Here is an 18,354-nt window from a genome sequence, read left to right as displayed (position 1 = left end):
GAACCTCACCGGTTATTACAACAAGTGCTGGAGGGTGGGGTCACTGCCCCAGCAGTGGAAGACTGCCAAGCCAATCGTCATCCCCAAACCAGGCAGTCGCCGAACATGGGCAGCCTCCGGCCCATCTCGCTCACGTCTTGCGTGGGCAAAGTGTTGGAGCATGTCCTCATGTATAGGTAGCAGGACTACCTGGAGGAGTCGGGACAATACCCCACCACGATCATCGGGTTTCGGCGTTCCCTCGGCACCCAAGACGCGATGATTCTGTTGAAGAAAGATATCATTGACGATGACACCCTAACGACGCGATCGAAGACCAGCTAAACGGTTCCGGTTTGATCTGCTCACCGAGCAAGTCAGAACTGCTGGTGTTACCACCGAAGTACGACAGACTTAACAAGAGCGAACCGAGGGATTACGAGGCCATCAAGATCGTGACGAGGAATGTCCAAGTGATCCCGGAGGACGAAAAAATCCGGGTGCTCGGCATGATTATAGACAAGCGACGGGGCAACGGTGAGACCATTTCCCGCCTTACAGCCAAGATTACCAACGCAATACGTCTCATCAGACGAGTCCCCAACCGCAATGCCGGAATGAAGGAGGAAAGCTTGATTCGGCTTGTGCACTCCTTCGTAATCAGCCACGTCACCGGCGTTCCAGCCTTCCACAACTGGATGCAGTGGGAAAGGACGCCCTGATACGCCGAGCTTACAAGGCGGCGCTCAGACTATTCGAGTGTACGAACACCAACAAGCTCCTGAGCCGGGGGATACACAATATCGTTGAGGAAATTGCGGAAGTGCAACGGACCGCCCAGCTGGAGCGGCTCTCTGTGACCGAAGCCGGCAGGCGCATACTTCAATACTTGGGCTCCACGCCCGGAGCGAAAAAGGCGAGAAGCGAAGTTCCTGTCCCGGACGGGACCCGGCGTCGGATTCGGGTAGACGTCATCCCGAGAAACATGAACCGGAGTTTAACAAGGAGAGAAGAGCAGCGAGGGCCAAGGCCCTCATCGACTTTCACGCCAAGGACGAGCACGCAAGGTTCGTGAACGCGGCAGAATACCAATGATACAGCGCGGCGTTCGTAGCTACCGCCATTGAGGCGTCTTCCAGCGCGACGAGGGCAGCAGCGAGCTTACGGGTCCGAGAGGCGTGTCAGGTGCAGTAGGTGGCCATTGCCCTGGCCATTGCCGACACCGGATGCCAAACGGTGTTGAGTGATTCGCGAAATGCTGTGCGGAATTATGCCAAGGGCAAAGTGTGTGGTGAGGCTGTGTGCGTTCTGTGCTCGGCTGACCTGCAACGAGAGAATAGGTATGCTAAAATCAAGTGGTTCCCGGCGCACGCGGGCAGCGATGCGTGAGAGAAGCACGATAACCACAACGAGACGGCACACGCAGTGGCGCGAGCGCTAACCAACCACGCCGCTGCAACCGGCCGTCCAACGTGGTGTAGTGCCAAGGACCGCATGACGACGTTCAACGAACTTCACACTTTCACCGCCTGGCTCGAAGGACTTTCCCACCGCCGCACCCGGGGTTGAGCCGAGCGGAGGCGGTGCTGTTCAGACAATTACAAACTGGTTCCTTACACACCCCAGTGTTAATGAATCATATGTACCCGAAAGTATATGTGAGCGATGTGTGCCCCGTGTGCCAGCGGGAGAGGGCCACCCTGACGCTCATCCTATGGGAGTGCACCAGGTTCCCCGACGAAGCTTCGACAAGTACGACGATTCCGCCGCGACTCGCGGCTGCGGCGGAATGTTACGACCATGAAATCCAAACCTGGGCCGTCCAGCAGGTCTCGGCTGCTCTTGAAAGACAAAGACCGAGCGAAACCGACGGAACGTTGCCCCTCAGGGTGACCGACCACGGGAGTAACACACGCTGCAGTTGAGTAGAGACCACCCGCTGAGAAGACGTCAGGGCCCGCGTCGCGGCGCCATTTAGTCATGGTGTCGTTCTGCAGGCGACTAAATAAAGTTGTTTCTGTCTCTCTATAGCAGAAAGCAGCTCGGCTGTGTGTCGCAGTTAAGTTCGCGTGTACTGAACCTTACTATGATAACGTCGTGATACTTTGTCGGACTCTGAGCATTGTTACAATCAAGTTCGTTACATTTTGGGATAATTTCGAGGCACGCTCTCTGCGCCTGTCGTGAAGCAGTTAGGGAAAAGAAGTTCGGCCGCGGGGCATAATATGACGTATATTGAATATTAGTGGGACAAAGTTGTGACACTTTTATGAAGCTGCAACAACATATACCTTGTTTTGATTCTGACGCTTGTCCAAAACGCGACGAGTGATGACTATTACTGATAACACGGGAGTGTGTTGCTTGCGCCAAAACGCGCAAAAGGTAACGCCGAGGATATCAAACACGACGAACTTGTAACTCGAAAATTCTGTCTTCAGAACGACTAAAAACAGGCTTTGCACCCACGATTTGTCTTGAGTGCCAGTACAAGGAATTGTACTAGCGTCTACCACTGTATCGTAGAGAGGGTGTGTTGTGGCCAGCTCGGTGTACGTAGCGCACCATCGCGTCTGCTAAGGCCAAGTAGTTTATAAAACGCGCAGTCGACCTTGTATTCGTGATCCTAAAGTGCAGGAAATAAGGCCTGGAATGGGGTAATTCTGGGAAACTTGATGTTTTGTTTATGTGAGTCACGTATCTTCTACGCCATGTATATCTAAAAGTTAACTGCTTTGTTTGTAATGCCGCCCATTCACCATTTTCGCACGCTTCGCCCCTACACGCAGTATACCCATGAGACATTGATAACCGAAGTGACACTTGCTTGCAATTAATTTTTTCCAGCTGGGACCGTCCGTTGGAGCATCGCACGGGAAGTGCTGCTGCTTACCTGGTGCCAAAACGTTGGAGGAGTGTACAAAAATATCGGAAAGAGCCTTTATATAGAGCAAAATAAACATTTCCTTATTTCGGAAGGCGTCATGCGCCTACTTTATGAAACTGCACATAGCACAGATTCAGTGCCAGGATTGTAAAGACCGTTCGCAATCATTTTTACTTAGTACTAAAACGATTCCGCAATACCACCGCGCCTGGTTGAGCAGCAGAAGCCAAAAGGAAAACAAAGGCCGCGCCGGTCAGCGCAGCCGGCGTAACGCGTTCCAGCAAGCGCTCAAAACGCAGCACGTGTAGAAGCGAAACCGGATGTTTGGTTCAGGTATTAATGCCGGCAGCTTGGAGAGCAACTGTCGATTCGATCGCTGGGCTCTCTGGAGTGCCCGCTCTTGTTGATTTTTTTTCTATGGGAATACAAGGCGTCCCGCCGCATCTACACCATAACCGCCGCGTCGCGTTCTACTTCGTGACAAATGCGGCATGCGGTTTCTGCTTGTCTATGGAGCTGGGTTAGAAAGCTTTTGTTCGTCTACTTCGACGCGTTCAATGTAAAGACGCGCGAAATGTCTTGAAGATGATTTACAATGCAAAATGGTCGCTCGAGAATATCGGCCCTGAATACAACTTACCTTTGGTTTTCGTCTTACAGTACTTATATTCACCCCTAGAAAGCGTTTGCCAAGCAGATATTGATGGGTGAGTGATTGTGCTGTAGAAATCTGGCTTGTGCGACTTCGTCAACTACAGGTTACATGCTTTGTGCACGTTGGCTGCTCTGCGGCGCACTTGCCGGCTACTGTGCGGTGCACGCTTGCGCTTTGAAAGCTGGGACAGGAAAGATTTGTTCGGTCTTCCTGTACTCAGCGTTGTTTATTGCCTAATCATCGCTTGTGCTGGAGTACTTATTCGAGCACCTGACGGCCATCTAACGCATCGCTATTCTTACAACAGCTCAAATCACGAGCGCAATAGGGAGAACTCATGCCGAGAGAGACGCCCGTCAACTCGCAAATGAAGAGCGAGCAATGCGTCTGGCTTTCCAGGCGCAACTGAGAGATCAACCATTGCGTACGCTTCTTCAATATTCGCCATATCCGCATCGCTGCCGCTTTGCCGCCAGGTGCACGCATCCTCTGCGTAGGCGCTATTTAATAGCTGCTAATAACAAAATTAACCAATTACCAGCCCTACGGCTTTCCAAATACCATTTTGACAGTATACGCTAGGCATCTATGGTACATTTAGCGCAAGAGAAATTTCGTTGCAGTTGGCCTTGAAGCGGGGAATCGTTGAACTGCGCTTCACGTTCGAAGACGGCATAGCTACCCATCCAGCCACCGTGATGTTGTTCGCAAAGCTAGGTGATTTCGGACGAACATCCAGCAAAGATGGCTCATTCGCATCAATGGCGCGTTCCAAACGAATCCGCTCTATTCTCGGCACAGTTGTTTAACCATTGTAGCACTTTTCCCCGAAGACACGTCCAGTGCTCCAAATACCCCTGATGTTTGCAGGATGCGTGTGGCCTCGCTGCTGTCCGTGCTGCTGGCGCTTACCGCGCGAGCCCATGGACGCCAAGACGCCGGTGAGCAATGGCTGCGCGCGCCTCCGCCACATGCGTCTGCAGCGCCCTTCTCGCAGGCGTGGTGCCAGGAGCGATCATCGTGGACGTGCGCCACGGGCTGTTGCTGCCACAGGGCCGCTCGCGCGAGGAGCTGGAGCCGGTGATACGCGACAGCCTGCGCATTCTCGACCTCTACCTTCACGAAACCGCCGGTTCTAAGCCGCCATTTAGGCTCAAGCGAAGCGCTGACGACAAGCACCTCCTGTCGGCAAAGCCCATGGGTGGCTCTCTGGGCAGGCCCAAACGTAGCGCTACCGCACGAAACGTCCGACTACCGGGCTGGGTCAAGACCAGGCCGAAGCGCAGCCCCCACTACGCGCTGAACGCATTCGCAATCAACCCCAAGCCGGCGAATGAGTCGGGCGGCTACTACACGCTCTTCGCGCGGGTCTCTGAGGCTGCGCTGCAGGATTTAATGGCGCGACAGCCGCCTGCCGGCAAGCCGCAGCCCGCCCGACACCGTGAGCCGTCTAACCGCTACTCGGGCGAACTGTTCGAGTACGTGGCGAACGGCACAGCCAGCCGGCCGGCACGGGCGTCACCGAAACAGGTGAGCCATTGTCCACGTCCGCGACCACGGCTCACAACTGGCCGTCCGGTCATTAGAGCACCAGTAGAACGAAAATGATGGAGTACATTTAAAATCACAAAGAAATCATCGGGATGGCTGTATCGGGATGCAACCGCACTGTGTTGCGCGGAACGTCGTGTGCTTGCTGCTAAGAGAGTATGGACAATAGGGCAGGGCTGGGCAATGGTAATTGTAAGGTGATACGATACAATATACTCGGGCAACAAGTATTTGAGATACACACTTGAGATACTACCGCAATTATATTATCCTATGCGGTAATTCCGTTTTTATCTTAAGATACTTGGATACCTGTGAGACGATAAGCAAAACGAGACAAGGTGATCTTGCTCATCATCTTGAATTTCCATCTCCCACCTTCCCCCTGTTTTCCTTCAATATATTCGGAAATTCCTTCTTATACATGTGCATAATGTAGCAGCAAACGCGTATGTACAAAAATGTTTGCTTGGAAATTTCCTAACTCCGACCAACCTTGTTGCATTCGAGCAAAATGTCCGTAAATACCTAAAAATGTTTGTGTTTCTTGCTCAAAGTATATTTTCATTCCAAAGCAGTTTATTGGTGTTATTTTATCCGCTTGACATGAAAGCACTTTATGGACTCGTTGCAGCTCGAAGTGGCGTTAGGCCAAAGGATCCCTCAAGGCCGTCAACTAAAGTTGTAGGAATGAGAAAAAAGGGTTTAATTGGCATTAGTTACACGGCTCCAGTTACAGAAGCCCGCTCCATGCAGGAGCAAGTTAAACGTCCCACTTCACACCAGGACACATTGGCCCTGCTGCACGAAAAGTCTCCGCTTTTAATGCCGTATTCTTCCTTAGGCGAGTGGACTTGGGAATCTGAGGACTATATAGCAGGCAAATCGCAATCACCGAGCCGGCTGCGATATCACGCCCATGCTTTCGCAACGCTCCGCAGCATCCCCCTCTCCGAAGCCTCCACTCACCCGAAGGTTAGAATAGAGGACGGGATAGCAACCTAGGAATCCGCGGTCAGCGCCGGGCTTAGGTAGCACTTAAGGTTGGTTGCTTTCACCATTAGTTAGGCTGCCAGATAGGGGTGGGGGTGGGTGCTTTCTGTGGACGCGTCAGCAGTCGGTGTCAGCGCTGCGTTGACTACTTAAGGTAGGCGCTGACGAATGGGGGGAGGGGGGAGATGTTGCCTCGGGGCAAACATCTAATTAACGCATCTGGCGGTGTTCAGTCGTAACACCCTATGCTGTCAGCAGTTTTTGCTTGTCACTTTTGTAATTGGTGGGAGTCGCTGCACTGCCAACCGACCAGCTAGTGAGCCGCCATCTAATTAGACGAACGTCAATAAAAAGCCTCTGCACAATGGCGCAAATGCCACTGTGGAGTTTTACCTTGTCCATAAACGTATTACGTCTCACTGAAGTGACTAGCGCAAGAGTGGACACGGGACACTAAAAACGCAACAAGGACAAGCGCAATATTCCAACGGGTGTTTATTACAAAAAGTATATATATTCATGGCGCGGCCATGGTGCGCTCTTGTTTATTTGTGATGGCCATGTTGCCTTGCACGATCGTAACTGAGTATGATCAAGTGCGCGAGAGTATATATACGCACCTTTTTGTAATAAACACTAGTTGGACGTTTGCGCCTGCCCTTGTCGCCTTTACAGTGTCCCGTGTCCACTCCTGCGCTAGCCACCTCAGCACGGAATACCAACTAGTCCAGTCTCACACCTTGCTACAGTTACCAGTTACGCATGTAACGTGGTCCAACAAAATTAAAAAAAATCACGATTAAGGTACTCCCTAATGCGAAATTTGAGCGGATCTGTATACGTGTTTTCATTTCGCAATATATTCGCTGGCTCGGACAATCCGACTCACGCGGCACGTTGCGAACGGTGCGAACTGGGGCGAGATCGCCTCGCTAATCGGGAGGTCGCGAGACGCAGTGCATGAGTGACGCATGGGTGCCATTTACAGCAGCCGCTGCAGAAACACCTCCGCTCATGCAGCGCTTTGTTTCCATATATGGTATCAGTGGACGAGCTCGCCGCATGCCTTATCGATGACGTCATCGGTGAAAAAACGACGCGTGCTACTCTGGCACTACCTCGTGGCGATCGTTGCCGAAGAATACGTCTTGTGTGGCACTACGCTTTCCTTATCCCGCATTCGCCATACCCGCCTCCTCCGCTTTCCGTTTCATGGTACCGCTGCACCCTCCTCCTTCGCTTTCCTCCTCGCGCTCTCTTCGCTATCGCCGTCTTTCATCAACCGCTGCGCTCCGCGTTCGCTCTTTCATCCTTCACTGTGCTCGTTCGCTCAGTTACGCCGATGAACGCCGGTGCCCAACACAGGAACGGGCGCCTGAGAGCTGCACCCTAACATTGTTTCTGGTGCTTGCGAACAACAATCACGTACACCAGATAGCCGCCTTGTGCACAAGTCTTCCGCAAACACCGTCATCCCCGTTTTGGCTCACAACTGTCAAAGTTACATCTACGAGATCCTTCAAATCGCTGATGTGTGAAAGCCACTAGATGGAAGGTGACCACATTCTTGCATTCTCCAGACTTCATAGTAAAGTTCCACCCAAGAGAAACTTCGATAATGACAAAAAAGCGATGTCAGAATTTTCGCAAAAGACGCCACACGCATTGGCGTACGCAGTACAGTAAGGTCGCTACGAGCAAGTGTGATGACACCGAAGAAACTAAAAACGAAAAATCAAGAAAACAAACGGTTGGCTGCTCGCAGACGTTCGCGCCCTTGTTTTTGTCGAGATGGTGCGAGTGGTACTACGTGACTGCTCCACCAATCAGGACGCGCCGAGATGGCGCTGTATGCTCGGTGCTACGCGACGCACGTGACGCGCATGTCCTGCGCCATCGAGACACCGCAGGAGAACGTCGCTGCACGCGGTTCGCTTTTTTGCATTTATTCCTCTGTGTAAACGTGCGGTCTGTTCGATGTCATGGGCCAGTGTTGTGTGCCGAACTGTAGAGGAAACTACGACAACGGGCCAAAGGTCAGGCTGTTTGGGTTCCCAAGTGATCCCGAACGAAGGAAAGAATGGCAGCGGGCAGTGCGACGGGACGATGTCGTCGTTGGAAAACTGAAAGATCCGCCTGTAAGTGTTGTCTCGCTTTTCAATTCGTGTAGTGATGATTTATATAAAGAATGTACAATAAAATTGCATTAGTGAAAACTACGATATTCCATTGTTATATAAATACGTTTTCAAGTGACTATTTGTTTACACGTGCAAACTACGTGGGCTCGCGTGAGTTTAAATTATGGGGTTTTAGGTGCCAAAACCACTTTCTGATTATGAGGCACGCCGTAGTGGAAGACTCCGGAAATTTCGACCACCTGGGGTTCTTTAACGTGCACCTAAATCTAGGTACACGGGTGTTTTCGCATTTCATCCCCATCGAAATGCGGCCACCGTGGCCGAGATTTGATCCCGCGACCTCGTGCACAGCAGCCCAACACCACAGCCACTGAGCAACCAAGGTGGGTTCGCATGCGTTTGCGATGGTGTGCGTATATTCATTCGCTGAATGGCTCATGGTTCAGTAAAATGCGCTTTTAATAGAGCTCGCGCTTAGCTTTGTAAGCGTATGTAACAGTTTTGCAGGCGTCAAGGTGTGTTCATAATACAACGGCGCTGGTTGTTTCGCAGGCTTGTGCACGGCATTTCAAGCCCGAGCGCCTACGTACAACATCAAAATACATGGACTGCGACGGACGGACCATCGAGGTTCAAATGAAAGTCACCCGGCTTACGCCTGATCCCATTTCAACAATATTTCCCGACTGCCTGCAATATATTTCGGATTCTCGCCAGTCGAGAGAAGACCCTGATGCAAAGCGAACACGTGTGGAGAACGAAGAGCTTCAAAGAGCCTTAAAGCAGTCATCTTTAGCGCACGAGAACGAGGAACGAGAAAACAAAGTTAACAGCCTCCAAGACATCAGTTCACGCCTGCACAAGCTAGGAGAGGAAATGTTTTGGGCAGCGGTACCTTGCGACAAGTGCGTGATCTTTGCTCACATCAACGTGACAACAGATGCTCCCGATATTTTGGTGTCAGTGACTGTGTCGTCGGATATGTCTGTGCGTGTTTCTTTGAGAGGGGCTCGTCTTACATCTGACAAATGTGTTGAGATCCCGGATCATATTCACGATTTCCGCGTGCTTGTTCGGCTCTTGGCTGATGTCGAGGACCACTGTACTAAAGGAGAACCACAAGTGGACAAAGGAAAGGCTGCACTTAAATTGGTGACCTCACTTCTTGATGACATTTCAAGTGGAGACCTTCTGGAGGACGAAAAGGTGGGCGCTGCGATCTTCCTCAAAGAGCAGTGTCATCTCCTCATGAAGAGGAATAATGCTGTTTGGTACTCTGCGGAACTTTTGGTGTTGTGTAGCATTTTGTACGCTATTTCACTGCATGGCTAAAAGTTTTTGAGGAGCAGTGAAAAGTAAGTGTTGCCTCATACTGAAACAATCAAGTGTGTCTGTGGCGCACATGATGTTAGACCTTTAAAGGAGCAAAATGAAGAGGGCTTCCTAAGAAATATGAACAGGAGGGCAATTCTGCTCAAAGCTCATGAAAGAAATGCTACATTAATGGTAGATGAGATACACTTACAGCAGTTCTTTGAATACAAGGGTGGCAGCATAACACGGGCTGCTGCGAACTGTTCTGAACCTGCTAAGACAACGCATGTATTTATGGTGCAGTTTCTCCTGTCACCGTTCAAAGATATTGCACACATCCTTCCAGTGTCAAAAATTACTACGGAGGAGCTGTATGAAACTGTAAAAAGTAGTCTTGAGGCTTGAAGAAGCGAACCTTCATATCGTTGCAGTCATCACAGACAATAATTCCATTAACCGGAAAGTAATGGCTATGTTCAGTGAGGCCCAGAAGCTCGAAATTGTTTACCCCCATCCAGCTAATCCACAGGAGCCACTCTTTCATATTGCGGACTCTGTGCATTTGCTGATATGCATCAGGAACAATTGGCTAAACCAAAAAAATCCTGACAAATGTCTATTACCCACCTTTTCCCTGTGAAACCACTGAAAGTAAGAAAATGGAGGATGCTTCATTCACATCACTCAGAAAGCTTCATGAGGCTCAACCAACTAATACTGTAAAAGTGGCTTTTGGGCTAACGTATAAAGCCTTAAATCCCACAAATATTGAGAGGCAGAACGTTAAACTTGCTCTGCAAATTTTTAACTATTTTGTTTCATCTGCTTTGAGGATAAGAGGTGAAACCCTGCAACTGACACTTGCAGAGGGTATTGCAAGTTTCATTGATCTAATTGTGCGATGGTGGAGCATGATCAACGTCAAGACTCCCCAAAAGGGACACAGAGTGAGAGATGTGTGGCAAGAGCCAGTACGAGAAATCAATGGTGAGCAGCTGCAGTTCCTCGACACATTTGTTACCTGGGTGGATGACAGGGAATGTAGGCGTGTGCATACAGGTGCGTTGACATAGGAGACCCACTCAGCTCTCCGACTTTCCGCATACGCCTTGATCAAGGTGTCAAGGTATTGTTTGGAGGAGCTCAGTTTTACGTACGTTCTCCTTGGAAAATTTCAAACCTATCCCTCGAAGCTAGGTTTGGAAAGTATCGGAAGCTGTGTGGGTCCCATTACAATGTGTTGATCACACAGGTACTTGAAGCTGATGCAAAGATCCGCCTCCAGAACACACTGATCTTGCGAGATATGCCAGCATCCACTGACACTTGCAAAGAGACCTGTGTTGAAATGCTGATTGACAAATATTACATAAAGCTAAGAAGCTGTGACCTAATGAAGCCCCGGGAAGACATGCCTGCATTGGTGTACATCGCTGGCTACTCTCCATATGCTGCTTTGAAGCACCAGCCTTGCAATGACTGCTGTGATTTATTCACAATTACTGAGAGAGAGCTTGAACGCAGTGAGCATGTGCTGATTGATAATAAGAGTAGAGGCAGCCTGAAATTTCCACAGCCATGTGTCGTTCATGTTTGCTAGAACATATTAACGGCAAAGAATATGAGAATATGTTTCATGCAGAGAGTAATCAGAGAGCTGCATTTCTAAGTGTGATGAAGTATTTGCTCTGTGGCAGTGAAGACTTTACACTTGTGCAACTGGTCACAGTCAAGAGTCAATGTTAAAGAACATCCTTAATCCAGCAGTAAACACTCTGCTGAAGAATTACGCAGCCTTCAAGAACGACAAGATAAACAAAGAAAAGAATAATGAGGAAAAGAGAATGTTGATTACCCTCAAGTGAAAATGATGTGTGCTGTTTTCGCAAATGTGTATGCATACAATATATGAACTGTGTGTTATGTTGTCTTGACATCTCTGGAAATCTTTAAAATTATTCAGCATTGTGAAGTTCAGCAGATTTTTCTTATTAAGCTAGTGAGGTTGATGTATGTCATATTTTATTGATATGAGTGTTGTGTGTTCGAATGTAATTCTGTGATAGTGGAAACCAATGCCAAATAAAATGTGTGATATGAATTGTACAGCTGTCTGTGACAGACTGAAAAAAGAAAGATATTTTTTTCCGGCGCACCGTCTTTCTATACCCAAATTCTGTAGTGCACTTTGTTTTATGGGGGCCATTGTCCGCTTTGCTCCAAATGCCGAAGTTGACGTGGAAAGAACTTGTCTCAGTTTTTTAAATCACGTAATTGCTAAATTTATACTGGATGCAAATAAATTCCGTAGGTATACCCTCGAACATGCTGCAGTATTGTGCTTTTTTATTTCTTTCGATGGCACCTCAAGCGGAGGCGGACGGGCTTAGTTTGGTGACGCCACGGAAGGAGTGCCGAGGCCTTCTCCTAACCTAGGTGGTTCTGACACAACCCGTTGGCCACGCGAATCGCGGACGCCGTAGTAGACGCCTTTGGCGGACGCCGTAGGAACGCGTTGCCGGCGCTCATGTGTCTTGAAAGTGGTCTCCGACATGGCTAAAGTGCGCGCCCGCACGGGCCTCATCTTTAAACCCAACTGCGATGTTTGCAGAGTGCGCGTACTGTGGGTAGCTTCGTGTGTGCTGTGCTTTCGACATTTCTTACGCGTTTAAGCGACATATTCACGGAGATCAATTGGGTTCCGGCTGGGGCCGTGATTCCCAACTCCAGCGTTTTCACACACAGTTTCCGCTGTCAGCGAATGATGTGTGTTCGTGTTTACCTGTGCGCCCGACACAGTGCTGGTTAATTTGGATAAAAGACGTTGACGCGCTAGTTAGTTTGATTCTATATTAGAATGCGCATGCGCGGCTGAAGAAGGGCGTAGAAAGAAGCAGACACACAAAGACAGCGCTGTCTCTGTGTGTCTGTTTTTTCTGCGCCATCGTTGAGTCACGCTTACGTATTCTATCATTGGTAATTTACTTAACCAGCCAATGTTTACAGGCTTATACGGCCGATAAAACTACTATCCTTGCTTCGTACAGCTATCTACTATTTTGCAATCGCAATCAGTGATTCGCCTTTCCGGCGCAACAGCGAATTTTCTTTTTTTGAATGCCCGTTGTTTCAGAGTCGGGAATCATGAGCAGGGGCAACGGGTGCACGACCCTGAAGGGACAGCACGCGGCGTCTGGCAGCGGTATGAGTGGGAACACTTGATCGGCGACGTCTCCCTTGCAAGGGAATCCTGCCACAGGGCCGGAATAGTGAATGAGCGGGTAAAGATTGGCGGTGTTATGTCGAAATTCGGATAGAAAGATCGCGCAACCTCCGATGCGAATACCGCAGGATCCAGTCTGGATGCAAGACACGTACTGCAAACTGAATCAGGAGTACGTGGACCTCGCTCTATCACCCGGAATGTCCACCACACCGGAGCTCTAGGAGATGAAGGTGCAGGCGACGCACACCGTTCCATCCAGTTGCTCCGGGAAAGTCTCTTTTCATGTCTGCGAGCCACTGCGCTTGTTCGGTTGCGGTTGTAACGAGCAAAGCCGGAGTCTGAAGAGCAAGACACAACACTCTCCGCACCACTACGCTCTGCCCACAGACGTAGAAGCTGTAAATCCGCTGGTGGACAGGACTCATCGACCCATGTGCACAGTGTAACACTGGAAACCAAAGTCCCAATGATTTCAAGGGGTCGCCATTAGCATCGTCAGCGTTCGACGAAAACAACACATTCATTTTAGCACGGGACAGATATCAGTTAGTTACTTGACACTTACGGCATAGGCATCGGGGACAATCTGGATGTATGCCTATATGTATGGAATAGTGCCCACTACCCCAACTTTGTGGTTCCTGATTCCAGTTGACTAATGCATGCCTAACCACTAAGTGACATCCGGGGAATAAGTAGGGATACCGGCATGATCCCAACGACGAGTTTATGTGACTGGGGCGTTAAAAGACACAAACTGGGCGTCTACTAAAATTTCCAATGATTATTTGGCTCCGGGCGCTAACAGCGGCATATCCGCAGGCCACGTGCGGTACATTTAAGTCACCAGCCACTAATATTGTTTGGCCGAAGTAGGCTTGAAGCAGGCGACGCAGCCATCCGAGACGGATTTTGGTGTTGCTTTTCAATGTACAGCCGCCCATAGCAGGATACAAGAATCATATCTGTGTGAGAAGAGGTGAATCAACACGGCAACCACTCAAACTGAGTGCACCACTGTGATAGCGGGATCGGTGTCTGGGGATATTTGCTGTTTACATACCCTGCCGCTTGGCCAGGAGTACAGGCAGAGGCACCACAGCAGTGGTCTACAATAGAAGGGGCGGTATACGAGCTGAAAGCGTAGAGGCGTGAGAGCGAGTTAGTCTCCTGAAGAAGCAAACCCAGACACAGAGTTTGTTAAACCATCAAAGACCAGCGTGACCATATGGTCTCGTTAGTCTGCACAGTGGATTTCAATTAATTAAGATTAGCAAAACGGCACCAAAATCGCCTTTGACATGCCGTTAGACAGATGAGAGTTCCCTTTATGGATTTCAAGTGGCAGCAGTTGTCAGTCGTTCTGTCGCAGCCCCTCGCAAGGGCGGGAATAAGCGTTGCTGTGCGAGTAGCGTCGCCATGCATCACTCCAAGGGGTAATGTTTTTTTCACTACTTGTTTGAGCAATAGTCGGATATCCTTACCTCCATATTGCTCTTTGAATATGTGACCTTCGATGAGCATTTGTGAAAGATTATTGTTTGATTTATCCATGAACGAGCGTGCTATCTTGCGCGTTGCCATATGGTCACGCTGTGCCTTTAGGTTACCTAACATTTTTATTTTTTTTAAAAACGGCATTCTCATCTCTTGCACGGCTGCTAGCATGTTACCGCAGTAGTTATTCCTTATTTTTATTGTCTGAATAGGTTGATGTTGGAATAAATAGCGAAGATACTCGACGAAGACGATGACGACTTGTCAGTGACTTATATCGACCCGGGAGAGGCTAGCACCTATTCGGATGAAGAGTCGGCCGATGAAGACTCAGCCGGCTCATTGACAATCTAATCGGGTGGCAGCTATGAGCCGGCGCTGAAACTTTTTTTCTCTGACGGACGCCGCATCGGTGGATCCGACTCGGACGAAGACGACCCCGGCGGGCTAGGTGACGGAACCAGGTTTCTTCTGCTGTAGTTGATGCGGCCATTCCTGCAAAATTATCCACTGCTTCCAAGTGGACGAACGGTAATCTCCAGAAAAGCCTTGGCATATTTCCCTACCCGAACTTTGCTGCTTACAGGGACTTTTAACATGTTGAGTTGTTCGAAATCTTTTTTTGACGAAGCCGTCGTGGAGCTGCTAGTCGAAGAAACAACAAAGTATGCGTTATTTTTTCAATAGGCCCGAGACGGAGGTTACCAAAGAAGAATTAGGTTTTTCTTGGAGTGCTCGTTTTGTCCGGCTCAAACCGCTAGCCAGGGAAAAAAGTGCCGTTGGGACAGCGGCTTCGATATGCGCAACACGATGGCCTACAATGCTATGCGAGGAAATCGCTTCGTACAGATAATGCGATTCCTGCACTGTGCGAAATGCAAGCCTAACGCTTAGTGACAAGTTGGCAAAGTTGCGTCCATTGATGACACTATTGAAAGCAAGGTTTCTGGAGCACTTTCAACCTGTGCGCCACCTGAGCTATGACGAAAGTATGATTGAGTATTATGGTCGTCATGGCTGTAAACAGTTTATACGCGGAAAGCCTATCCGCTTTGGGTATAAAGTATGGTGCCTAAATGCCAAGAACGGATAACTTTTAAACTTCAAAGTGTATCAAGGCAAGCAGGGTATCCCGGAACATCTGAAAAAATAGTAAAAGAACTTCGGAAAAGCAGCGGCGCCCCTTCTTCAAATGGTGGATGAACTCGCAGCAGAGACGCCCGACCTTCCTTTCTTTTTTCTATTTTGATAATGTATTCACAGGCATGCCGCTACTCAGGCGTCTCAAGGAACAGGGCTACGAAGGCACAGGCACAGTGAAGCAGAGCCGTGTTCCTAAAGAGTGCCCTATCGCTCGACCACAATTTCTCAAGCGCCAACCTCGCGGGCACGAAGAGCCCGTGCTGAGCGACAATGGGATAATTTTGTCCGCTGGATGTAAAATTCTGTAGTAACGATCGTAAGCACCATTCACGGGGTAGAGCCAATGTCATCTGCAGACAGGTACACTTGTGTTCAGAAGAAGCAAATCAAGGTGGCACTAGTATTGAACCGGAGATTGCCATGCATCTCCCAAACACACTGACATGGGCACGAAGTTGCACGCGAGGTTTCTGCGCACGCTCGTTTATTTCTAACTGCTGCAACAAGTGGAGGAGAAAGGCTTCTTTTCGCCCACTATAGGAGTTTAATGCATGGCGGTACTAGCAAACACGCAGGCGGATGGCAGCATTTGTTGCTGCGAGACACCTGCTGATGAACCCCTCCTTCGGTACCACCAAGCGCATTTGAAATCCATAGCATGAGCACCGCATACATAATGCGAAGTGCTGTATTTGCACAACTCTAACGCGCACCTTTTTTTTGAGTAATAGATGCTTTCAAATGTGAATGTGCTTTACAATCGTAGCTAATTCTACTCAAAAATTAAAAGCAAACCGATTCTTACTAAAAAAGAAAACCAATACAAGGTAGCTAGCCGTACTGCCATTGAACGGGTCGTAGACATCGCTCGAATAGATCGCAAGGTGGTTCCATGGTGCGCGCAATGCCCTCCCGCAGACGACAGCTGCGCTATCTTCCAGATATGTTGCATTTCTAATGCGGTAAATGAAACTGCAGATGACTTTCTGTAGTTGGTAGACAGTTGAAAGGAGGTGTCGTTAGACACTGATAGGGACTAGCCGCTAAGGTTCAGCTGTGTGCGTGTCTGTGTGCGTTTGTATGTTGCATAACATCGTTTCAACACGGTACGCATCGACTCCGGTTTCGTTATTGCTGCGCGTTAGAAGTGGCACGAAGTTTTTTTTTTATATTTAGGTGGTAACGCAACTGCGCTTTGTAATCGGTGGCGCGGTATAATCGAGCAAATACGGTATATTTGCTCGATTACGGTTAATACAAGCGGCAACTTGTCTTTCCGTCTACTTTATTATGCATTTTATTTATCATTTCTACGTTTCAAGTGTAACATGACAGCTTATTTACCCATATCCTTTCTATGGCTTCATTACCTATAATGTTCATGTGATTACAACTAACAAGAAGCCGAGCTACTCGGGCTCCTCTTATTCGCTTATTGTAAGAATGTGCCTCAAGATAGTTTTGAGAAGGAATTAGTCCACCATTTAGTAGCATCAAGCCGTGGCAGACAGAAGGAGCAGTTGTTGGACACAGGGCGCCACATTTTGCTTCTTTCTACAACAGAACTACATCTAAATGTTTTTAGTAGGGCTGTCAGCGCTGCTTCAATAGACGCCACATCGAGGAGTTTTTTAGAGATAACAAATCCGGGACTTAAGCGCTATGGGAACCCAAGTAAAGGACGGACTACCATTGCCGATGCACTGTAACACTGACAACTTTTGATTTTGGATTTGCTGCCACCGAAGACCCCAAACAAAACATTCTGACAACTTCGCGCTTCCACACCAGTCCATACCCATAGTTTCATCCCAAGATAACTGGAGGTGGAGAGAGAGAGACAAAAGGGGAGGAAAGACAGTGAGGTTAGCCAGTGAAAGTACCGGCTGCCTACTCTGTGTACTAGAAGGATGATGATGATGATGATGATGATGTATAGCGTTTTGTGGCGCAAGGGCCAGTCATGGCCAAAGAGTGCCAAGCAATGATGTTAGGTAGCGGGTGAGGAAAATAACAACAAAGGGTATGGTGGCTGTCTATCACGAGATAGCGTGGCTGTATGGAGGCATACGACCAGAAGTAAGATATTACGATATCATCGAGCGATGCTCAAGAGACGAGCCGCCGCGAGAACGACGAGGAAGTTGGTCGGTGCCATTGGCACGAACGATTGTCAGCCTGGCTGCCTGGCTCCAGTGTAAATAGAGTGTAAATATCATCTTTCGTCTGTGTCTTTCCACACGTAACATTTCTCGTGGAGGTCAGCGATCCCCGTCCTCACCACGGAACTCTGAAGTGGTCGGCACACGGAGCTTGTCACCATGCCTCCCGGTGACGAGCCCGCCTCAGCAACGGCTTCGGCTTGTCCGACTGCTTCAATCGTCACGGTTGCTCCACATCGGGACCCAGGTGTGTTCTCTGGCCTGGAGGGACAGGATGTCGACGACCGGATCAAGCTCTATGAACACGCCAATGCTAATAATAGGTGGGACCCAACGATTACGCTCGCCAATGTCATCTTTTATCTCGGCGGCACCCCACGCGTGTGGCACCAAACGCATGATGACGAAATAACCAGTTAGGACAGCTTCAAAGAAAGGCTACGGGAACTGTTTGGCGACCCCATTGGGCGCAAGGCTGCCGCGAGAAAGGCTCTTGCGTCTCGTGTTCAGTCCTCTACGGAGCCATACGTTTCCTATATCATCAATGTCTTGGCTCTATGCCGTAAAGGTGACAATAATATTTCCGAAGCAGATAAAGTGGCACATGTGCTAAAAGGCATCGCCGACGACGTTCTCAATTTGCTTGTTTTCGGCAACATCTCGAATATCGACGCCATTATAAAGCAATGCCGTCGCCTTGAACAGGCTAAGAGCCGCCGTATCCCACACCACATTGCGCGGCTACCCAACACTGCTGCTACGTCGACATGTGAGGGTCGACCGCGTCAGACCACCACCTGTGACGA

General features: G+C 49.3%; 1 protein-coding gene across 1 annotated transcript in view; it reads left to right on the top strand.

The window, feature by feature from the left end:
- The first annotated feature begins 4,332 nt into the window (after nucleotides 1-4,332).
- Nucleotides 4,333-18,354, top strand: part of LOC142582064 (uncharacterized) — a 60,787-nt gene continuing 46,765 nt past the window's right edge. The window contains exons 1-2 of the mRNA XM_075691484.1: nucleotides 4,333-4,462; nucleotides 4,519-5,051. Coding sequence (XP_075547599.1) covers nucleotides 4,393-4,462; nucleotides 4,519-5,051 — 603 coding nt within the window. The 5' untranslated portion in view covers nucleotides 4,333-4,392. The remainder of the gene's footprint in view (nucleotides 4,463-4,518; nucleotides 5,052-18,354) is intronic.

This window comes from Dermacentor variabilis, chromosome 5 (assembly GCF_050947875.1).
Source record: "Dermacentor variabilis isolate Ectoservices chromosome 5, ASM5094787v1, whole genome shotgun sequence".
NCBI classification, from domain to species: Eukaryota; Metazoa; Arthropoda; class Arachnida; order Ixodida; family Ixodidae; genus Dermacentor; species Dermacentor variabilis.
This window is presented reverse-complemented; position numbering and strand designations above follow the sequence as displayed.